The sequence below is a fragment of the Numenius arquata genome, chromosome 2 (genome assembly GCF_964106895.1).
Source record: "Numenius arquata chromosome 2, bNumArq3.hap1.1, whole genome shotgun sequence".
Taxonomy (NCBI): domain Eukaryota; kingdom Metazoa; phylum Chordata; class Aves; order Charadriiformes; family Scolopacidae; genus Numenius; species Numenius arquata.
Genome location: NC_133577.1, coordinates 76,041,321 through 76,062,167, shown reverse-complemented (window position 1 = coordinate 76,062,167; position 20,847 = coordinate 76,041,321). Strand labels below are relative to the sequence as shown.

General features: G+C 48.4%; 2 protein-coding genes across 3 annotated transcripts; one reads left to right on the top strand and one right to left on the bottom strand.

Annotated features, from left to right (window-relative positions):
- Positions 1-3,465: 3,465 nt before the first annotated feature.
- EIF3L (eukaryotic translation initiation factor 3 subunit L) lies at positions 3,466-13,404 on the bottom strand. Of its 2 annotated transcripts, XM_074164717.1 has the most exons (13): positions 13,321-13,404; positions 13,178-13,226; positions 12,843-13,053; positions 12,217-12,296; positions 11,859-11,920; positions 10,401-10,470; positions 9,627-9,700; positions 8,417-8,588; positions 7,991-8,145; positions 6,992-7,162; positions 5,525-6,022; positions 4,473-4,553; positions 3,466-3,724 (listed from the first exon to the last, which is right to left on the bottom strand). In XM_074164717.1, exons 1-13 carry the CDS (start codon positions 13,351-13,353, stop codon positions 3,686-3,688), a joined length of 1,695 nt encoding a protein of 564 aa, XP_074020818.1. In that variant the 5' UTR covers positions 13,354-13,404; the 3' UTR covers positions 3,466-3,685. The 2 variants fall into 2 exon arrangements, with proteins under 2 accessions (XP_074020818.1, XP_074020826.1); XM_074164725.1 differs by lacking the exons at positions 9,627-9,700; positions 10,401-10,470 and having other exon boundaries at positions 13,321-13,353.
- A 366-nt stretch (positions 13,405-13,770) lies between these two features.
- ANKRD54 (ankyrin repeat domain 54) lies at positions 13,771-19,995 on the top strand. The gene is made up of 8 exons (XM_074168918.1): positions 13,771-14,017; positions 14,451-14,498; positions 16,928-17,026; positions 17,472-17,543; positions 17,951-17,998; positions 18,128-18,252; positions 19,135-19,242; positions 19,921-19,995. The coding sequence occupies exons 1-8, from the start codon at positions 13,771-13,773 to the stop codon at positions 19,993-19,995; spliced, it is 822 nt and encodes a 273-aa protein (XP_074025019.1).
- The last annotated feature ends 852 nt before the right edge of the window (positions 19,996-20,847 follow it).

Here is a 20,847-nt window from a genome sequence, read left to right as displayed (position 1 = left end):
GCGGGGCGTGTTTGGGGCGGGGCCTGGGGTGTCCCCGGGCACAGGCAGCCGGGTGTGGCAGAGCCCCCTCCCCGCCCCGGGGTTCGCACGGCGGCGGGTCGGTGCCCGCCCGCTCCCCTCGCGAGGGAGGAGCACCGGAGCCTCTCCCGGAGAGGAGATGGAGAAGGGGAAGGGTGAGACCCCCCCCCAGCAGCCAGCGGGGCAGGTAGAAAACACGGGAGACAGAGAGAGGAAGAGGTACCCACGGCAGCCCGTCCCCAGGGATTTCTGCTTCCCAGGGCAGCAGGCTGGGGGTGTGGGGGGGGAAGACACGTCTGCCCCGTGGGTCTCCCCAGACAGGGAAGGCTGAATTCTCAGAGAAAAGCCCCGGAAAAAAGTTGCAGCCTTTTTTTTTTTTTTCCTGCTCAGACCCTGAAGGAAGCCGGGGCGGGGGTAAGGCTGCAAGCAGGAACTGAAAACAGCTGGGGCTGAACTCGAGTTTAACTTCAGCTAAAGAAAAAAAAACCAAAACACCAGGCAACCTCATTTCTGGATCCTTAGACGTAGGCAGAAGGAGTTCTCAGCTGCCCTAGGACATGGAAACATCAGGCAGCGGGGTTCATGTGGGATGTAGGTGGCTCCCGGGATAGGCACAGGGCCAGGGAGGGAAGGACACTTGGGAGTCGCAGGCAGCGCTGCGCAGGAAGCCCTGGAAGAAGCGGAGGAAGGCTGCGATACAATGTCAGGAACCCACGACATCGAGGAGATGGGTTGTCACGAGAGCTGGCTTGCATGCTCAGCGCGATGGTCTGACAAGGAGGGGGAGAAGGCACGCTATTAAGCAGTAGTTTATTTTGCAAAACATTTTTTTCATTTCCAATTAGGCAAAGGAGAGGCAATAGCTACCTCTGTGGAAGACCAATCCATCAGAGCTGTTGAGCTTATTGCTGGCAGCCTCAAATCAGCAGGAGTCCCCTCTCTCCATTTTTTTTTTTTTTTTAATGGGCTCTATATTCCTTTCTGCAGCCAGCTCTCACGCTTAGCACCCTCCTTCCTCTATTCCACTGTTTCATTTTATCGCTCCATGGCCCCCAGAACTGTAACAAGTGAAAAATAAATCCTCCTAGAATGGCTTGTACAGCCTCCCCCTGAGAAGCTGTGGTGTAAATCACTGGAAAAGCTGCTACGTAGACAAAAAGGAAATGAAGCATTGTCTCAGTTTTGTAACGACCAAGCTGGCTGCTCAGCATCCCCCAGGCCTACCTGACAGCGCCTTCCTGATGCATCTCCTAAGGGAGAGCAGGATCAGGGGTGTTTTCTTAACTGTCTTTTCCAGGGTCCATAATCACACTCCCCCCCCTTCACAACTGCAGCTCAGAGACAGAGTCCATAACCCCGTGCTGTGGTTTCCTCTGATAAAACCGTTTTGACCAGAACTGCCCAAGAACACTTCTACTAACTGAAACCGGCTGCGGCAGGCAAGGCTGGAGCTGTAACAACCCCTCCCTACCCCCCCTGCAGAACGCTGCCTTCTCCAGCAGCAGTGGGGCTCTGTTGATGTTGCTGAACGCCCTGCATTCCTCGAGCTTCAAGCAGTGCCTGGCACCGCGGCTCGCTGAGCCCATCTTTCCGCCCCGTGCAAGCTCTTCCTGGCTCGGTTCCACCAAGTGCCAGTCCCTCTCAGTTAACCTCCAGCGGTCCCTGGGATGAGGCGTGGAGTCAGGCAGACCGGTGGATGTTCTCCGTGCATCCTCTGGAAGCCACTCTGGCAGACACAAACACAAGCAGCAGCATATTCATGTACCTGAGAACAGCCTGCAACCCTTGGAGGGTTTGGGATATATATACATATATATATACACACACACACACATATATTAAGGCTGTAACTCCAACATGCCGATCACAGATTAAAAATGGACCAAATCTCAGTAACGCACTGGATTCCTTGGCTGTACTATGAACCAAAACCGATTATGGAAAGACTGCCCTGCAAGAGGTTTTCCTGTCATACATCACATCTATCTTCGCACACGTTACGTGAAAGATTTAGGCTTCAGATGACAAGAAAGTAGGAGGAGAGCTGCTGTTGACGGCTATGCTCACTGTGCTGCTGTTAGTAAATACACACAAGTAAAATTGCCAGCCTTAAAAATAGAAAGGAGCAGATTCTCTCGCTATCAACCCAGCTCCCGTGGGCTGCTGCAATGCAGCCGCATTGTAGTCCTTTGATTTCTTTAACGATATGGCTGCCTCAAACCCTTCAGAACTGGAGGCAGTAAGTCCTCAGCATGTGTAACACTAACAGCAGCAGGTTGAAGGCCAGCAAGAGCTGCCCATCTCACCTGACTCTGTGCTGCCTGTACCCTGACAGCCCGAGTTACCTGACTTTGCGATGGGAAACACAGTTTACCTTTGAGTAGTATCTAGGACACTAGAAACTTGACACTCATTCAAACACAGGCATCTAATCCAACAAAGGCTAATTATTCCCGAGTTCTAAACAGATTCGCATAGGAAGCCAAGCTGGACTGCCAGGACCCCTCTCTCAGTGGGAAGGAATGAGAGGGAGGGGTACAAAGAGGCAGATGGTATATATATGAAGCATGCTTTGTGTAGCTTTCCTATTACACACAGGTTTTTCACTTGCACCTGTTTCTACCACTCAAACACCCAACTATTTAAGGACAGTCTGCAAAAAGGAGACAAGAGAGAGGATGACGAGGGTAGATGAGATGGGATTCATTCTTTGCATTCTCTTCCCCAATATTTACAGGTCCTTGATTCTCCTTTATAGGGTTAGTTTTCAACTGTTTTTTCCTCTTTCACTGCAAGTTTGCCTTTAAGAATCCAAAGTGGCTGGAGAGCTGAAAAAATTAGCATTTAAAGGGCTTTTGCAAATTAAACACCCTCAGGGAGTTTTCTGTCGAAACTGAACTCCATTAAATTAAGGGCCAGGGCTTGGGCATCACTTGTGCTGAAATAAAACACAACCTCCAGCAAGGACATCTCATCAGATGACCGAAGTTAATACTGGTTGAGTGTTTACAAAAATCCTGCCCCTGCCTTTAAAGACTTGTCAATCCACTTTGGAGCATTTCTGCTTCATAGCAACTGAAAAAAAAAAAAAAAAAGTGGTGGGAAGGCAAAAGTGCCTTCTAGGCACGGAACCTTCTAGGAAAGCAGCTACAACTCAGGTTGATTCAATGTGAGGAGCAAGAGCTAAAAGTAATAATATTATTTTGCATCTCTTTCCATATCCTGTGGAAACACCGTGGAACAGCTAATTTTCTCCCTGTTCATCAGTTCCACAGCGTTCCCTGTTCACTGCATGCAGTGCCTTTACAGAGCATGGAAAGAGATCTCCTCCCCACTGTTACCTGCAACAGCATGGACCTAAGACAGCACAAACAAACAGCAGCTGTCCACGTCTCCAGATGCAATTATATTCTTCCACAGAGGAAAAATAAATGAGTACATCAGATACTGAATGCTCACCGGGAAAATTCCACTCGTTTATTAGATGTCTTGTCCTTTGTAGGACAGTTTGAGCCAAACGAGTTTACTTATTTAAATACAAAAAACTTTCAGAGTCACAGGAGATTCCAGAAATGCCAGAACCCTGAGCTCCCCTCCCTCACCACAAAGAGAGTAATCTCTCCCACCCACTTCTCTGTTCAGGCCGATCACTGCATCCACAGAAGTTTTAGGGTCTCTGGCCCATCTTCTTCAGGGTTCGATTCAGCTGGAATTAGAGAAAGCAAAGGTCAGAAAAATACGTAATGACTGACATACACTACTGTTCCCCTCAGCCGTCTTTATCCAATGCCTCTACTCCTTCCTCTCCAACTCTGACAGAAGGACCTCTTGCGCCAAGGGCAGGCAGTGTTCGAAGTAGAAGGGGAACTAGTAAAACTCCCTCCTCCTCTCCAAGACAGCAGAGGAAGATGTGGGGAGAAGAAAGGGTGCCAACTTCCAGCAGTGCTATCGCAACCCTGTATTGCTCAAGTCCCCACATCTCAGGATTTTGCTGCCTAAGTTTCCAGTGTGCTGCAGCCTCTGTCAGGAAAGTGGAGCAGTGACAGAATGTCACCTCCTGGTTGAGCACAACGCTGAAGTCATCTGTGCTCCAGGAATCTTTGAGGCCGCTTTCTAGGGCTGTAATTATGAAGGTAGAGATATGATTTTGGTCGTGTTACTGAAAGGAACACCGCAATTGTCTAGGGACAATGGAGTCAGTGCTCTTGGAAAGTAAAATCCTCCTCCTCTTCCACTATGGCTCAAATGAGCACTTCTCACAAAAACATACCATTCTTCAAAGGCCAGCAGCTGCTGCTCAAACCACTTGCTTTTGTCCAGTGCCTCGAAGAGCTGGGATTCACCCCAGCAAGGCATCACACAGCTGTCTCACCAAGCACATCTCCTGCAGGGACTGCATAGCCCAGTGCTTGCCCTACTTTTCCTACAAAGCTACACAGCTCTCTCGCCCTCACCTCCTCAAACTTGTGGATCTGGCGGATGAAGAAGTCTCCGTAGCGTCGAGCAACCTTTGTATCTGCGATGTGGATCATGTCCTGGGCAGGGAATAGCATAAGGTCAGGAAAAGGACTGCTCTAGCAGGGAGAGAGCAAGCACTGCCAAATGGGAGGAGCAACCAAATGGTCTTCACTCCAGCCCCAATACAGCATCATACATACCTGATCTGTGCTAGTCCCACAGCAACCACTAAGTTCTCTGTGGGCTGCCTTCCCTATACCTTTGCCTGGGATGGGTCCCAAATTCACAATGTATTCACTTTCTACATTCTTGCATGCTTTGCCTGTTTTTGTCAGTTTGACAGTCCCAACCCCTTCCCTCTACCAGCAGCTAAGAGTTGTGCTATCTACCAGGAGAGCTAGGCTGAGACACAGCATGACACCCTGCAGGAAAAGGTCAGCTCTAAGGACCAAGAACAAGGGGCAACCTGGTCTTTCTGGCAAGAAACCTAATGGTTACTGCTATCTTCTTTGAAAATGAAGTCCTAAAAGACTCTTTGCTATGCTTTCTGCTGCCTGGAACTCCAGGGGCAGGATGGTGATAGGATCATACCCTTAGATTCCTCCTACAGCAGAGAAAGCTAAATGCTGCTCCAGTGAAAAATGGACCCGTAACATGACCAAGGAAGATCCCTGCTTTGTCAAGCAAAGGAGAGGTGTGGAGGAGACCTACAAAGCTGAAAATCCCACCTGACACACTGACAGCATTACCTGTCGCCCAACTCTCACCTCCCAAGAACAATCACAAACAGGTCCCTCTGTCCTGGGGAAGCCATTTAGGACCTTTGTTCTCTGAGTACAATAACTCCCAAAGCTGCCTGTGATACTTGATCACTGTTCATCCACTGACACTTCTATTAAGCAGGACTACAGCTTCACTGTGGGCAGCCAAGCCCTTCACATGGCAAAGGAAGGGATGTTTCCCACAAACTGGAGCAAAACCAGGTGCTGCCACTTCCAGAATTTCCCAGGTGAAGGAACTTTCTAGCCAGCAAGGGGCAGATACCAACCTTGTCAATATAGAAGTCGACCTCAGAGGCAGACTGGAACTCCCCATCCAGGGCAGATATGCCACTGGTCCATACCAGGTTCTTCATCTTATGCTTGAAGACGAGCAGTTGGATACGAAACTCCTGCTCTGTGAGGTCTAAGAAGCCAGCCAGCTTGGCCACAGGCATGGTGGTGTAGAGCTTGAGGAAGCTACGGATGGTGGAGAGCTGGGCCTGCTGCTGAACCTCATCAGCAAAGACCTTGAGCTGCTGCAGGAAAGGCTCCTTGTGGTAGTTGGGGTGCACGTTGTCGTAATTGGGCACCACAGGGGACAGGAACTTGGGGCAAGCATAACTGAAGAGCTCCTCATAGACTTGTGCGTCACCCTTCTGCATGCGCAGCATCTTATCCCCATATTTCTCTCGCAGCTGCAAGTGGATGCTCTCATCTATGCGCATGGGGTACATGGTGAGGGCGATGGCCAGGAGTGCATGCATCTGCTCATTCTGCTTGTTAATCTGAGACAGAGAGGAGAACCTGTTAGATTGTCATTGTGCTCAGGCCTTATGGTGTAGGAGAGAGCTGGAAGCTGTGTTTTTCACAGACAAAAGACCCTCTACCCAGAGGTCCTAATGCACAAAGCAGCAGTGCCTCTGGGCACAGCAGATGAATGCTGTATCAGGGCTCTCATCAATGGAAGAGAGGCCTGGACAAGAGTAAAGTACAGAGGGAATGTATCCAGAGCCACAGAGAACCTGGATGGCCGGAGCAGGTTTGACTGCTTCGGTGCAGAAATGGTGCAGAGGAGAAGGGAAGGCCAGACAGTTTAATGGCCATCTCCTGACAAAGGACAGTTACCAGGGAGGCTAGTGAAGAAAAGACTGAAAAGGAAGATTTATCTGAGTGTGGGATGAAACGGACACACCAATTTTTTTGACGTGTCATGGAATTAAGAACAGCAGGATTTGGCTAGTTAGTCTGTAGTTAGAAATGAATCATAAGGATGAAGAGGAGATAGCAGCAGCAGGGAGTAAAACTGACACCAGAGGCAGCTTAGGCAGAAAGAGACAGAAGCTTTTTTTCAGCTGCGCTGAGTTAAACAGCCTGTGAATGATTATCTGGTAATGGAAATATATACGATAATGGCAGTAGCCTGAAATGGAGGACTGGACTAGGAACAGGACTGGGTTTGAAGAAGCATCAACAAAAGTACCATTTGCAGCTGATATTCATTAACAACACTGTGCAAAGAGAGAGAGCAAATGGAGCCAGGGCAACTGCGTGGTGAACAACCAAAGGAACGAGTAACACAGCTAAGAGGAAGTATTGCAAATATGACAAAGGAAATCAAAGGATCTCCAGTCACCACCAGCAGCACAGTCCAGGAAAATAAGGCTGAACTCAGATGTAGGTTATCAGGTGACAGAGGAGGGGCGGAAAAGATGACAACTGCCTTTTCTTTTTGGAAGCCTAGATCTATCTCTTACCATCTCATACTTGTAGGTTGTCCTCTGAAACATGCTCTTGGTCCTCTGGATGTAGAGGAGGATGTTGGCAAAGACACGTATGGCATCCTGGTAGCGCCGCATCATAAGGTATGCAAAGCCCACATAGTAATACGTGGTCACCTGGCACTCAGGCACCCGGGAGTACATGCTCTTTGAAGGAAAAAATCAACACACTATGTTAGAGGGGAGACAACTGTGTTTGATCCAAATAGCTCATTACCCGGAATCCAGCCACCTCAGCCTTCAGTCCCGTCCCAAATAAAGAAAGGAGAAAGTTAATTCAGAATATCTAACCTCCCACCCATCCCTGCAGCGGCTTCCTCACTGTTTACTAGATCATCCCATTTCCTATGTTTTCCAGTTTCAGCTTCCTGCAAGCAGGGGACACTTGCACTGTGCCTAATATTGCTTTGCTCAGTTCCCTTTCCCCCTATTCCACTCCACACCCTGTGCCAGACAGCACAGACAGAGATCTGTGCCAAGCCCCTGTTGCAGCTGGACTTTTATTAGCCACTGCTATCACAAGCAGCACCCAAGTCCAGTACAAACACATGCAAGGTGGGAATGGATACAGTGAGAATAGGAGTCAAAAATAGAAGAATGAGACATTGACCAAGGTGGTAACGATGTGTTCAGCTACCGACAACTGCACTACCTCTTACAGTTCAAATAATAGTCCCTGTAACAACACTGCCTTGCACAACACGGCAAACTTCCTGAAAAAACTAGGCATTTGTGCTCCAACAGCATCAGGCATTACCATATGGCTTGGTTTAATGCCAAAGCCCCAGATGTGTAACGCACACATGTGTGGAACTAGACACTTCTGCCCGCCAACCTACAAACAAACTCCTGATGACTACAACAGCCACAAACAGCTCCTCAGCTGGAATATTCGTTATGACAATCTTTCACCAGCATGTTTGAACAGAGGCATTTGGAAACCTCCAACGGAGGGTTTAAAATATGTTGTATTACCTTCTTGTTGAGCTCAATGTTCTCCAGAACCTTGATTGCTTGGTAGTAATCCCCCAGCAGAGAATGCAGACGCAGCAGCCCAACCAGGCTGAAATAGCCCAGCATCTTGTAGAGGGAGTGGCGACCATATTCACCAGCCACACTTTCGGGATCACCTAGAAAAAAAAAAAAAAAAAGGAACAGTGATGCCTTCCTCCAAGGAAGCGGGTTCTGCTTTCACACCTCCATGTTTAAAGGCAAAAGGAGCAAAACCTCAACTGCAATCACTGCCATTTCTCACATAAGGCCAACAGAATCTCTTCCTGCTCAATCCATCCACTGATTAGGGGTTTGATCGAGCTCCCAAACAAAGATAAGAGAGCTTGGTCAAATCAGAGCAAGGCAGCACAGACACCAGTCTTGCTTGGCATCACCCAGCTAGCTCACCTCCACTTGTGTAGACCTCCAGCTGTCGGTTGATGTTGGATTTGTCCACCAGAGAGTGCAGCACATTAAGGACACTGTGGACATTCCAGATCTTGGGGTTGGAACGAAGGAAATCAATTTCCTCTTCAGATTTCTTGGCTGTCTTGCAGCGGTACTGGCTGAAAGACTGGAACTACAGGAGAAAGCAGAGATTCAATGATGCAAAGCTGGTTTTGAAATATTCACCTAAGTGCACTAAGCTCACAAGTTGATCACAAATGCATTACAATAAGCTACAAGTTGCATGAAACAACATAAGAGTTTTATCTGAGGTCACATGGTAATCAAAACAACAAATTAAACCACTGTTAAAGCACCTAGGGAAAATCTGATACAATGCTGAGACAATCTGAAGGAAAAGGCAAAAAAAACCAGAGTGAAGAAGAGAAGGATCTCTTAGACAATTAGGACAGGCAACTAAACAGAAATTTGCTGTCTGAACAATTAGCAAAGAGAGTGACAAAGTCATAAGATATATCTGCATATACACACATCTTTTTCTACATATGCACGCATCCTTTTTCATATAAGCCTGACAAGACTGTGCTTGAATTCCAGGCAGCTCTATAATAAAAAGTTATGGAAAAAGCAATCTACAGAAAAAAAAAAAAAACACAAACAAAACAAACCAACAGTAGCATTTCAGATCTGTATTACTGCACTCAGAACAATAAGGGGAAAAATATTTTCTAACATCAAGATTCTAGACCATAGATTTCAAATCAGGTAACCAGTTTCTCGGTGAAAGCATAAAGACCCTACTGATTAAGAAATACAAAACTAAAGTAAAACCATAGAACACAATAAAACTAGTTTGAACAAATATCTTAATAAGGTCTTTGTGATTATAGCAGATTTCAGTCAGGCTGCTTTGCTGAAATCAAGCAGAAATGAAGGCGAGTTAAAAAAAAAAAAAATCCCACAAGCAGCAACTGAAAAAGGTATCAGAAGTAGTCCAGGACTTCCCAAAGAGCTCCCTGTAACTTAAAAATCTGTGTATTTGCAACTACTTCATCTACGTGGTGACCCAGGAATAACAGTGCTCACCAAAGTTTTTTGGCCTGCAATAGTATCTCAACTATGAAAACCACAAAGAGGAAGGAAATGGAAAATGTATAGTGCTAATAGAGGCAAGGCCATCCCCAAATGGCCCAGTCTTATAGTCGTGTACCTGGTATATGAATTCATCAATGATATCCCAGAGCCACTGGTTGGGCAGCTCCAGAGGAGCAGGGCCATCAGCATCTGCAGAAGAAGTAATAGATGAAATTAATACCTTGAGCAAGAACAGTAGCAGAACTGGAAGAACAAACAAATTAATGAACACAAGAACTTCCCTGAAGTGAGAGACGCAGCAGCAGATGAATAAAGCTTCCAGTAGGGCAGCGATATGTAGCTTTGGCTACCTCAATTGCCTTCACTTTTAAAGAATATGAGTGTGCATGGGGTAACATCTAGAGCATGACTGCGCAGCAGCAGTGATTCTCAGAAGCTACACAGACAGGGATTTATCCTAAACGATCTATTCTCCCCAAGAAGTCTGGCGGGGAGTCACAAACACTAAAATTTGTTCCAAGGGGAGTCAACAATAGTAAACAGTTGTGAAACACTGCAAATTCTCTCCAGCTTACAGCTTCATTTTGCTTTATAATAAAGATAGGTGAAGCAGTTCTCAGCAAGGCAGAAAGTTAAATAAGTTTTATTCTCTACAGTATTTCAGAAAGCACTGGAAACTACTTGCACTTTTTGTGGGTTTATATGCATGGATGTAAAGCGCTCTTCATTCAACAAACTCAAATATATGGAAAGCTCGAAGACTACTTCTCCCTATACGAGCTATAAACAAACATGTTCCGGTTCTTCTGACCCATTTTCCAGCTTTCCCCTCTACATCCACTCTTCCTCTCCAAAATTCACAAATCAGAAATGAATTGGAGCAACTCACTGAGGATGTAGTTGAAGAGATTGCAGTAGTTGTAATAGGATTCAAATCTCTGCTCCAGCGTGGGCCCCCCCTGCAATGAGAAGTCAGTACAGCCTGTTTAGTTTCAAGCACGGCAAGAGTGATTTTATGGGCAACAGCGTATGAAGGACAGTCAATAGTCACAGTGGCAGAGGGTCTATTTCAGAAATGTTAGAGCCAATATTCATCCAGGACACCCACCAGCACCACCCAGAACACCTGAAATTGTATCACTATTGTTCCACAGAACAGGGGTGACTTTTCACGTACAGGTAACTTCTCCCAGGACGACGGAGCATTCAAACCTTCTCCGAATAGGATGCATTAACCTTCCTTGTCCTCCTCTCTGCTGTCCAGACTTAAGAGCTTCCTATTACCTTCAACAGCTTTCCTTCCTTCTTCCCTCATGACAGGCCTTAATAGATTGACAGTTCTGCTTCTAGGTAGTATTTCTAAAGCTTTGAAAGACCAGCAAACACAGTAGGGAATCCATTCTTCCTAGAATCATGTTCCTTGTTTCACCTGGAGACACTCGAGGGCAGTCTGAGAACCACTAACAGCACAACTCAAGAAACCAGTCTCTCCTGTTAAAGCCTGACTCAAGTTAATACAGCAGCCTTTTAAAAGTCTCCATTTCTCCACCCTCTGGTCCACACCAAAACTGCAGTTATTACTCATTTACCCCATATGTCACATGCCTGTTCAGCTTCTTTTCTTACACAACCGAGTACTATTGTGATTTTCTCAGTGTCTTCAAATTAGCTTAAGAAAAAAAAAACCAAGTGGGGTTTATTTTGGTTTGGTTTACAGACCATTATTGCTTTTGTTTCCTTCTCCTGTATCCTTTACAGTGCCCAATGTCTCCCTCTACGCAAGGCACTTTGACCCCATGTGTTTCTTTAATCACAAATAATGCACCATCATCTTTTAACACCCCCTCCCACCCACCTGCTAATCTGAAGAACAAAGAGCCACAAAGAAGCACACCAAACCAACTGATCTATAGGTCTTGAAATACAGCCCTATCAAGAAGAAAATTCAGTTCCCTCCCAACAACTCCTTCTTCTCTAACTCAGTAACATTTGGTGTCAGTAACAAACTTTTACAAAATAGCTGCCTGAAAACTCAGACCAGGTTTTTCTTAGTCATATAAACTGCCAAGGAAACCTGCACACTCATTACAATCCAGCTTGAAGAGACAGCTAATAAGCCTCAGAAAGATAAGTCTTTCTTGCTTTTCAGCAATCAGCGCATCCTTACTAAACTAAAAAAAGGCAAGAATAACGCTTCTCTAAAAGCCACTTGACTTATACACCTTTCCAATCCCGTCTTGCAAAAGTTACAGAACCACTGATGCTGGGACAGCCACAAGATTTGGCAAGTTTATGATACGGCAAAGCCAGCATGCAACCAACAGGAAGACACAGAACAAACACTCACGCTGACTTTGGCGTAGATGTGCCTGTAATACAGCTCTTTGTATAAGATGAGAAAAACGGCATCTGGAAAAAAAATGACAGAACTTGACATTAGCAAGCCACACAGCCTGGGCAACTGGATCTCTCAGATATGCCACTGGTGCTCCTCCTGCTATAGTAATAAAGGGATATCTCCTTCACACACACAAAAGGATAATTTCTTCAGTTTTGACTTCTTGCCAGGCATCTACCAAAGGTGTTGCCAGAGTGAACAAAGATGACTTACTCAGGCAGTAGCAACATCGTGCACCGCATTCATGTATCAAAAGTAATTTAATTCCTTCTTTTTCTGACAAGCAAAGAAAAAGTAAAAGACCTACCGTTTCCAACCTGAGGGGCAATAGCCTCAGCCTCTGGCCATGGGGTATTCTTAAAAAACCTTTCTGTGAGCTTTGTCCAGCTGAAAAATAAACACACACGCAATATTATAAACCATTTTTCAGTACAACAGTGTTGGGAGTTAGAGATCACAACATATAGGCCTTGGCCTTCGTGAAAGTAGAACACCACCACCATCCCCTTTTAGTAAGTCCAGTGTTCAAGCAAAGAATGAAAATGGCAAACTAAGCTGTAAAATTTTTTAATTTATCCCTGAAATATGGAACAGCTGTGTATGTTACTTCTGCATTTCCCTTATGGTAAGCTAGCACAGCTCCAAGTGGGAGTATCTGTAGAGAACAGACACAACAATCACACCTCACAGCTCTCTGTAAACTGCCTAACTAGCACTACCTTGTGCTAGTACTTTGGTATACTATCTTGGTGTTTTCTTTCAGACAGGTGACAACTCACTTAGACTTCTGTTACATTAATGGCCTCACGCTGTATTTTGGAGAAAGCTCAGGTTGGGGACAAGACAGCTAGTCAGCCTTTCCTTTTAAAAGTAGGGTGCACTTTCACCGCAGTTTAAACAGTGATCTCCTTTGTGGGAAAAACAGCTTTTCACCTGTTTTCATAGATGTCCTGGATCTCATACACCTTCTGGTCAATAACATCACTGGAAACACGGCTGGCCTGAAGCTCGTACACCTTCTGGTCAATGAGATCCGACACCGTCTTATGAAAATACTGAATGAAGTTCTTGATCACTTCGGGGATCACCTGGTAGGTCTGCTGCTCGTACTGCCGCTCGTAGGCCAGGTCTTGCTTCGGGTCTCCTGAAGAGGGAAAGAGGAGCAGTGAGGCGGCTGCCGCAGGCCCCGACCCGGTCCGACAGACCCAGCCGGGCGCCAGCAGGCCCCGAGGGCCCACCGCGGCGGCGCGGCCGAGGCCCACACTCACCTGTGTGCATATCATAGTCGTTGGAGTAGGCGTAGGGGTCGTAGGCGGCCTGTGGAAAGAGGGAGGAAGCCAGTCACCCCCGAACGGCCCAGACCCGACGCCCTTCGGTTCCCCCCCACCGCCCTGGGACCACCACCCCGCACCTCGTTGTCGTAGTCCTCCCCCGGATAGGCCATGGCGGCGGCGCGGCAGGGAAAGCGCTACAGGCGGCAACGCCGGGCCGGAAGAAGGGAGGTGGGACCAGGGGCGGAAAGGGCTGCGGCGGCGGATGAGGGCGCTGCGCTCTTCCACTGGTTAAAACGACTGTCTGTCTTCAGCCGTCGGCGCTGCGATGGGTCTGATGCGGCCCGCCCCTCGCTCTGATTGGATAACCGCCTGCCCGTCAGCCCTTCCTGGGCACCTCCTCCTCCGCCCGTCTCGCCTCTCTCCTCGCCTTTCTTCTTCCCGCTCCCTCGAACTCCCCATTGGCTGCACCCACTGAGGTGCGGCGCCTCCGATTGGTCGAGAGGACATGGGCCGCCCCGTTGCTATAGCGACGACCCGATCCCGCCCCTCTCTCCCTTCGCACCCCTCCCGGTCCGGCCCGTGAGAGAATGGAGGGCGGCGGCGGGGCCGCAGCAGCGCCCGGTTCGGAGCGGGGGCCGGGGCCGGAGCCGGAGCGGGAGCGGGAGCCGGAGCTGGGGGCCGGTCTGACGCTGGAGCCGGCGGCGGACGCCCCCCTCGGCTACCTGCATGTCGTGTGGCAGCGGGAGGAGCCCGCGGGCAAGATCCCGGCGCGCCGCCTGCGCAGGGCCGCCCGCCTCCACCGCCGGCTGGGGCCTACGGGGAAGGAGAGCCACGGTGAGCGGGGGGGGGCAGCGGGGAGCGCCTCTCCCCGGGACGGCCCGTCCCTCGCACGGCGAGCGGCCGTGCTGCCAGCCAGGCCTCGGCAGGAGGGAGAGGCTGCGATCTCGGGAGCCGGTAAAACTCTGGCCTTCCCCCGTGCTGGGTCTCTGGAAGGAGGTCGGATCTCTCGCTGGACGGCTTGGGAAGGCACCTTTGCTCCTGCCAAGGGAGGGTGTCTGTCAGGAATGGGAGAGCCCGTGGCCAGCCTCAGGAGGAGGCAAGGAGAGCGCTTGTTACCTGGCATCTTAATCTGCTTCCCCGTCTCTGGGCTGAGCCAGCACCAGGGCCTTGCACCTTGTTTCGAGCGCTGGGATGAGATGTTTCAGTAGGGAAACTGTCCTTTTTCCTCTGTGCTTTGCAGTGATCTGTGTTTTTCGTTTCTTCATAGCTCTGAAAAGGCTGCGTGAAGCTGCCAATAGCAACGACCTGGACACAGGTAAGACTTCTGGCCAGTCCTATTTGGAACCTCTTTCTGGAAGGGCAATTTTGTCGAGAACCTTTATTTTAGGAGAGGAGCAGGGTGCGGATAGTTTGCAGATGTGGTGCTTTAGGTGTAAATCTCAAAACTGCTTTTCAGGAGCCTTGTTTCGTTCTCTGAGCAGAGAGAGGCTGGTTATAATACTCACTTTTTCACTGCATCTGGTTCATAGTGTTAGTTTTCCGTCTGCCTCAAGCTAAATCAGCGCTGCACTACTCCAGCTTTTTTTGATATGTATGTAACTTTTGCCCAGTTGTAAGCAGCAAGAGAGTAGTGTTGTGGTAAAGTGGAAAAGTTAGGATTATCGAAGCCATACCTTGTGTGATGAGACAGTGTGACCCAGTAGATCAGAACCAGAACTAGCGCTGGACTCTGCCTCTCACAATGACTTCAGAGAAGGCTCCTGGCCTATCTGTGACTCCCTTTACTTCTCTGTACTGTAGATTAGATGGGATTTGATATGAAGCGTCCAGCAGCAATATTGGCATGTAGTATCTGCCTCTTATCATTGTCCCTCCTTAGACTATACTGTCCCCTCAGCTGTGGTGGCTTAACTGTTCATTGGGACATTCTGTGAACAGAATTGGAAACTGGTTGACTGGTTTGACTTGTAGAAACACCCAGTATATCAGGACGGGGGTTTGTCTGGCATGCTTCACCCTTTGGCTACACAATACAGCTGGTTTCATGAACTGATGGATAAAGTTCATCTGTGAGCTCTGTCAGTACAGAAAGGATTGGCTTCAGTCACCAAGTCAAGAGGAAAAATGAAAGAATCAGGCTTTATGAAGGTCTTGGTTTCAGTCCATCTTAGAGTTTTACACCTGTATTTGATACACAGCTTCCCCTGTTTACAGTCCTGCTGTGTTTTGCGTACTCTGCAATTTCAGGAAGTGTCTGATGATGAATTTATTCTTCATCAACAAGTAAAAATGTCTGCTCTTTCTTGTGGTGGCACTGGGTAGGAGAGTTTATGTCATTTCCTACTCGCTTCAGTGAAGGACTAGGTAAAGTGTTCTCCATTAACGTTTTTCACTGGTGGCACTGTCAGTGTCCCTATCTTTTTTCTGGACTATCAAACATTCCCCATTAATGCCACTTCCATCTTTTCAGGTGTTCCTTTCACTTCTCTACCACACTTAAAGCAGCAGGTGTACAGGAAGAAATTCAAATGTGGCTATAATTTGACCTCTGGAAGCTGAGACGAATGGTGACTTTCAGTGGTCCGAGCTATCTAGTTTCTTGTCTCCAATATTGGTCAGACTTCACTGTTTCAGGTTGTGCTATTAAAGACCTCAAAATACAGCGAATCTGTCAGTATTTTTAACAGCTGCGGAATGAGCTTTATTTTACACACTGATTAGTATATCAGGATAATCTCAAAACAACAGGAGTAATAGCCCGTACAGGTGCCCTTACACGTGTTGCTGTAGATGCTACTTTTATGTCCGTAATCTTTTCAGACTTTACTGGTCTCTTTGCCTTTGTTATACCCAATACTGGAGAGTCATACTAGTTTCTCTGTCTTCTGCATGAGCAGATTTTTCCTTCTTATCTGGGAAAAGAAGATAGTTCAGGTTACAAGAAGTGCCAGTGGTGGCATTGAAGAAATGGTTGGGTGGAAAAGCAGGGGGAACAAGTGTGAGTAGATGATGTTATGGCTGCTCGGGCTGTTCACTACCTCACTTCAGTACATCATTTCCTCGGGGCTGAGGATATGCAGTTGGCAGGTTGGTGCACTCACCTACCCGCTTCCCAATCAGTAGCCACCATTAGTATGGAAAAAAACTAGGAGTATGAGATGAATCTAAGAAGGGGCATATTCAAAACAGGTGTGAAGAGGTGGCTTTTCTCACTGCATGCAGTTACACTGTGAAACTTCTTGCCATGGGTCCATGTCGATGTGAAAACTTTACACGGATGCAGAAAATGACCATGCAAATCTATGCAGAAAGTCCACGGAGGGCTAGTAAGCACAGGATGCTAATTCTGCCTTGAGAAGTGCCTGAGATGCAGCTGACTAAAGGCTGTGAGAATTAGCCCTGCATCCTTGCCATCTTTTTATACTCTTCTGTATGCATTTGCTGCTGATTGTCCTAGGAGCTTGAACATTTGGCTAGATGGATCCTTAGCTTTAGCCATTAGAGCTGTTGGCTTATCTTTTATGGCAGTACACGGAAGCTGGTGAAGGCTGTAACAGAGGCTGGAGAGAATGTTGCCCAGGCTGGTTCTGCTGAGCCAGGATGCTCACTGGAGCTGGTTCAAGTCCAGTTCACTTGACAGCTGGCGGAGTCTGTATCTAACCGCAGAAGAGCAGGTAGCACTACCCCTTTCTGATCAGGTGCCCCTTCAGCTTACCTGCTTTCTTCTCCCCTTGGCACTGTCAGTGCAGCAACTCTTGGAGGATGGAGCTGACCCCTGTGCCGCAGATGACAAAGGCCGGACAGCCCTGCATTTTGCCTCCTGCAACGGCAACGATCACATCGGTGAGTGGGTGGGGAGTTCTGTCATCCAAATTCTCTCTGGTGAAGATTTTGAAGGTTGCTCTTTATTTGGGTTCAGCATGTGACAGAGATCGATGATTTCTGTGTGTTTTGTGGCAAAGCTGCCAGCTGAACTCTGGCTCCAGGGCTTGCTGTGTTCCCCTGCTGAAGGGGGAGTGGCAGCTCCCTGCTTTCGGCCTGTACTGGTGCCGAAGGAAGTTGTTAGTCCCAGGTCTTCCCCTCAGGGAGCCCAGGGCAGTGACACTGCCTGGCTTTGTGCTGGGTCCTTCTGTATTGCTGCACAAATCCCTGTCCCCTGTTTCTGAGAGCTAGTTGATGAACTGAACAGAAGCAGCCTGATGGCTACCGTGTGGACCTGTGGCCCTTGTGGGCCTGACCTGTGGGGCAAAGGGAAGGGACTGATGTGGTTCTATTTCCTTGTTTCCAGTGCAACTGCTTCTGGACCACGGGGCTGACCCAAACCAGAGAGATGGGCTGGGAAACACCCCCTTACACCTGGGTAAGCGCCACACAGATGAGCTTTGCATACAGAGAGGTGAGGTGAACACTGCCCTGCTGTTTCTTTCCTCTCCGCCTTCCTCTTTCCTGTGCATCACAGTATGCATCCTCAGCTTTAAGGACCTAGGAGGCACTCTCTGCATTTCATTAGCTTCACTCCTTATGAAGGTTTAAGGGTCAGAGGTAGAGAAAATCCATTTCCCTCCTTCTGCCAGCCCCAAGGAGCATGTCATCTGTTCCAGAGAGAATACCTAGGCTTGAGCGTGAGGTTCCCCTTAACGGTTGGGCTGTTCCTCTTTGTCATGGCAGAGAGCCGTTTGGGAAGCGGCAAGCTTCAGGCTTGAGCAGAAACTCCATTGTTGTTTGCTAGTACCTCTGAGTTGCGTGTCCTGTGTTTTCCCTCCCCAGCTGCCTGCACGAACCACGTTCCTGTCATCACCACACTGCTGCGCGGAGGTAACATTTCCTCTATAACAATTACAGCCTGTCCCTTTCCTGCCCTGCCCCGCCCCTGTTGATACTTCCCGGGGACACCAAGTCTTGAAGACAGACCTCACTTTCTGTCCTTGCTCAACCATCTTGTAGGGGCCAGAGTTGATGCCTTGGATCGAGCTGGCAGAACCCCGCTGCACCTCGCTAAATCAAAGCTAAACATCCTGCAGGAAGGACTCTCCCACAGTCTGGAGGCTGTACGCCTTGAAGTGAAACAGGTAAAAGAAACAGTCCCGTGATCTGGTAAGGGGCTGCAGCCCCTGGCAGTCTCCTGCACCCTTTATTTAAATACTTGTCTTTAGGCTCTTAGCTGCTCTGGGTAGAGTTTGACTTTTTCCTTCTATTTTCAGAGACCTTCCTTTTTCCCAGCCGCTACTCTGAATTTTTGCAGGACCTCTCTTGGTTCTGGTAGGCCAAGATGCATTGAATGCCTTAATTCTCAGACTGTATGAAGCACTCTCTTTTCTTCAACCACCATGTAACATAGATGGCTTCTGGCAAGAGAGGGACCACGGCATGGGGCTGTAGCCATGGTGTACACATTCCAACAGGGACTCTGCCTTCCTAGTGCAGTCTGCCCTGCTCCGATACATGGAGGCATGGGGTAGGAAAGCAGTCACGGGGCTGCATCACAAATGCACAAGGTGTAGACTTCGCTTCAGGAACCGAAGCGAGGCTCCTATAGGAGCCACAAGAATTTTGATCCTCAGTGCACAAGCACATCCTGCCAGAGTGGGAAGTCCCTAGTCCTCACAGTGAGGGAAGCTAGCTAGCCATAAAGAAAAGCTTGGTGCTTTCAGGGCTAGACCTTGTGCTGCTTCAGCTGGACCTATCTCTCTTCCCTATTCTTCAACAAGGCACAGGGATCACGACTAGTCTGTGGCTGATCAACACCTCTGGTGACTCATGGGGCTCTGATGCTGCTATTAGTGCTCTCTGGTTGCTTTGCTTGTGTTCTTCTCTCTGGGCCATGTACTCTGCCATGTACTGCAGCGTCCAGGCTGTGCTTGGCAATTTAACTGCAATTTAATTTTTCTGTAAAAAAAATCCCAGCCTGGTGCAGCTGTCTGATGTTTGCCTCTTATGCCTGTTGGTTTCAGATTATCCAGATGTTGCGGGAATACCTGGAGCGTCTGGGGAGGCACGAGCAAAAGGAACAGCTGGATGACCTCTGCTCCAGGTTACAGATGACTAGCACAAAGGAGGAGGTAGGCAGCATTGAGCTACTGTGACTCACCTACTCGTACTGTGACTTCTGTATTCAGGAGAACACAAGTGCATGAGCAAGGTGACATTGAAGAGATGGTTATGGAAGTGTTTTTGCTCAAATCTGGTATAGTGGACAAGTTACATGATGACTTGTTGTACTCCTTTGTGTTGGAATTCAAAGTGCAGCTGTGTCTGGCATCTCAGCAGAGAAGCTGAAGACCAGATGGGCTGAGACCACAGGCTTTTTAAGGTCAGGATCAGCACAACCACGCAGCGTTGCAGGGCCTGTTTGGTTTTTTTCCTACAAAAGATTAGTCCTTAGAAACAGGCTTAGAGGAAGCAGCCCTGATACCATTGTTGAGCACTGGGTAAGGCAGCAACATGCTTCAATTTTAAGGACTGGCTAAATCATGTGAAGTGGAGGTCAAGCATCAGCCTCCTGAGGAATGGGGAGGAGCTCCCATTGCCTTAGATTAGGACGTTTGATCATGAGGACAGGAGGAGCCCTTCTCCACAATTGTGGGACCAAAGGGATCCTGTCCCAGTATAAGCTCAGCGCAGGCATTACTGGGAGTCCTGGTGCAGGGGTGGTCCCTTCTGCATGGGATTTTCTTCTTTGGTGGTGGGCGACTGCACATCTGCATTCCTTTGCCTAACAGCCAACTGTGTTCTGTCAGGTGGACGAGGTTACAGACCTCCTGGCCAGCTTCACGTCACTCAGCCTGCAAATGCAGAAGATGGAGAAGAGGTAAAGGGCTTCCAAATCATCTTCCTGATGCAGCAGGAGAAGCTTTAGTAAGAAAAAGAGGAAGCTGAAGCTTGCTTCCCAGATCGCTGAATGAACATTGCTGCCAGCGGCCGTTCCTGCCAGATCTGCTCTCCAGTGGTGCTCAGACTGTCCCCGTGCGTGCTGCTGCAGCTGCCTCATGGGGAGGCAGCAGGCTTTGGACAACAGAGAGCTGCAGCCAAGACTTTTGGGAAAAAAAAAGAGCTGCTCTTCTTTTTATCAGATGGGCTGGTGCTGAATAGGATGCCCCTGCCTGAGATATTCTGCCTTCTCCTAAGCACTTCAGCTTGATGTAGGTGGTGGCTGATGCCATGTGCGGTCACCAGCCCTGACTAGTGCACTGAGCAGCTGGCCAACATCACAGAAATGCTTGGAACAGGCACCTTTAGCCACCTCCGCAGTACTCAGTTGCACGGGGGAGAAAGTGGGTGCCTTGGACAGCAGAAGGCTTTGTGCTGCGAGAAGAACATGCACTTAATTCTGCATGTTAGCAGCTGCGCAAACATACTGCCTTGCGAAACGCCCACCCAGACTTAATCCTAACCTTCCCCGGAGCCTGTGGTCAGAGGGCAGAGAATCTATCTGGTTACAAATTGGATACAAAGCTTTTAATCACTAGACTAACAGCTTTCGCTGGCCTCGGTTTTTAAATCAAAGCTGCAAGTTAGGGCTTAAATACTACTGTGAAACACTTGCTAAAAATACCCAGTTAGACAGCTAGCAGCTCAGAGCTGCCTGATGCAGGTTTGGGGGGTGACTTACTCCTAGCACAGATTTAGGCAGACATCTACAGCTTGCACGAATACCCACTGTAACT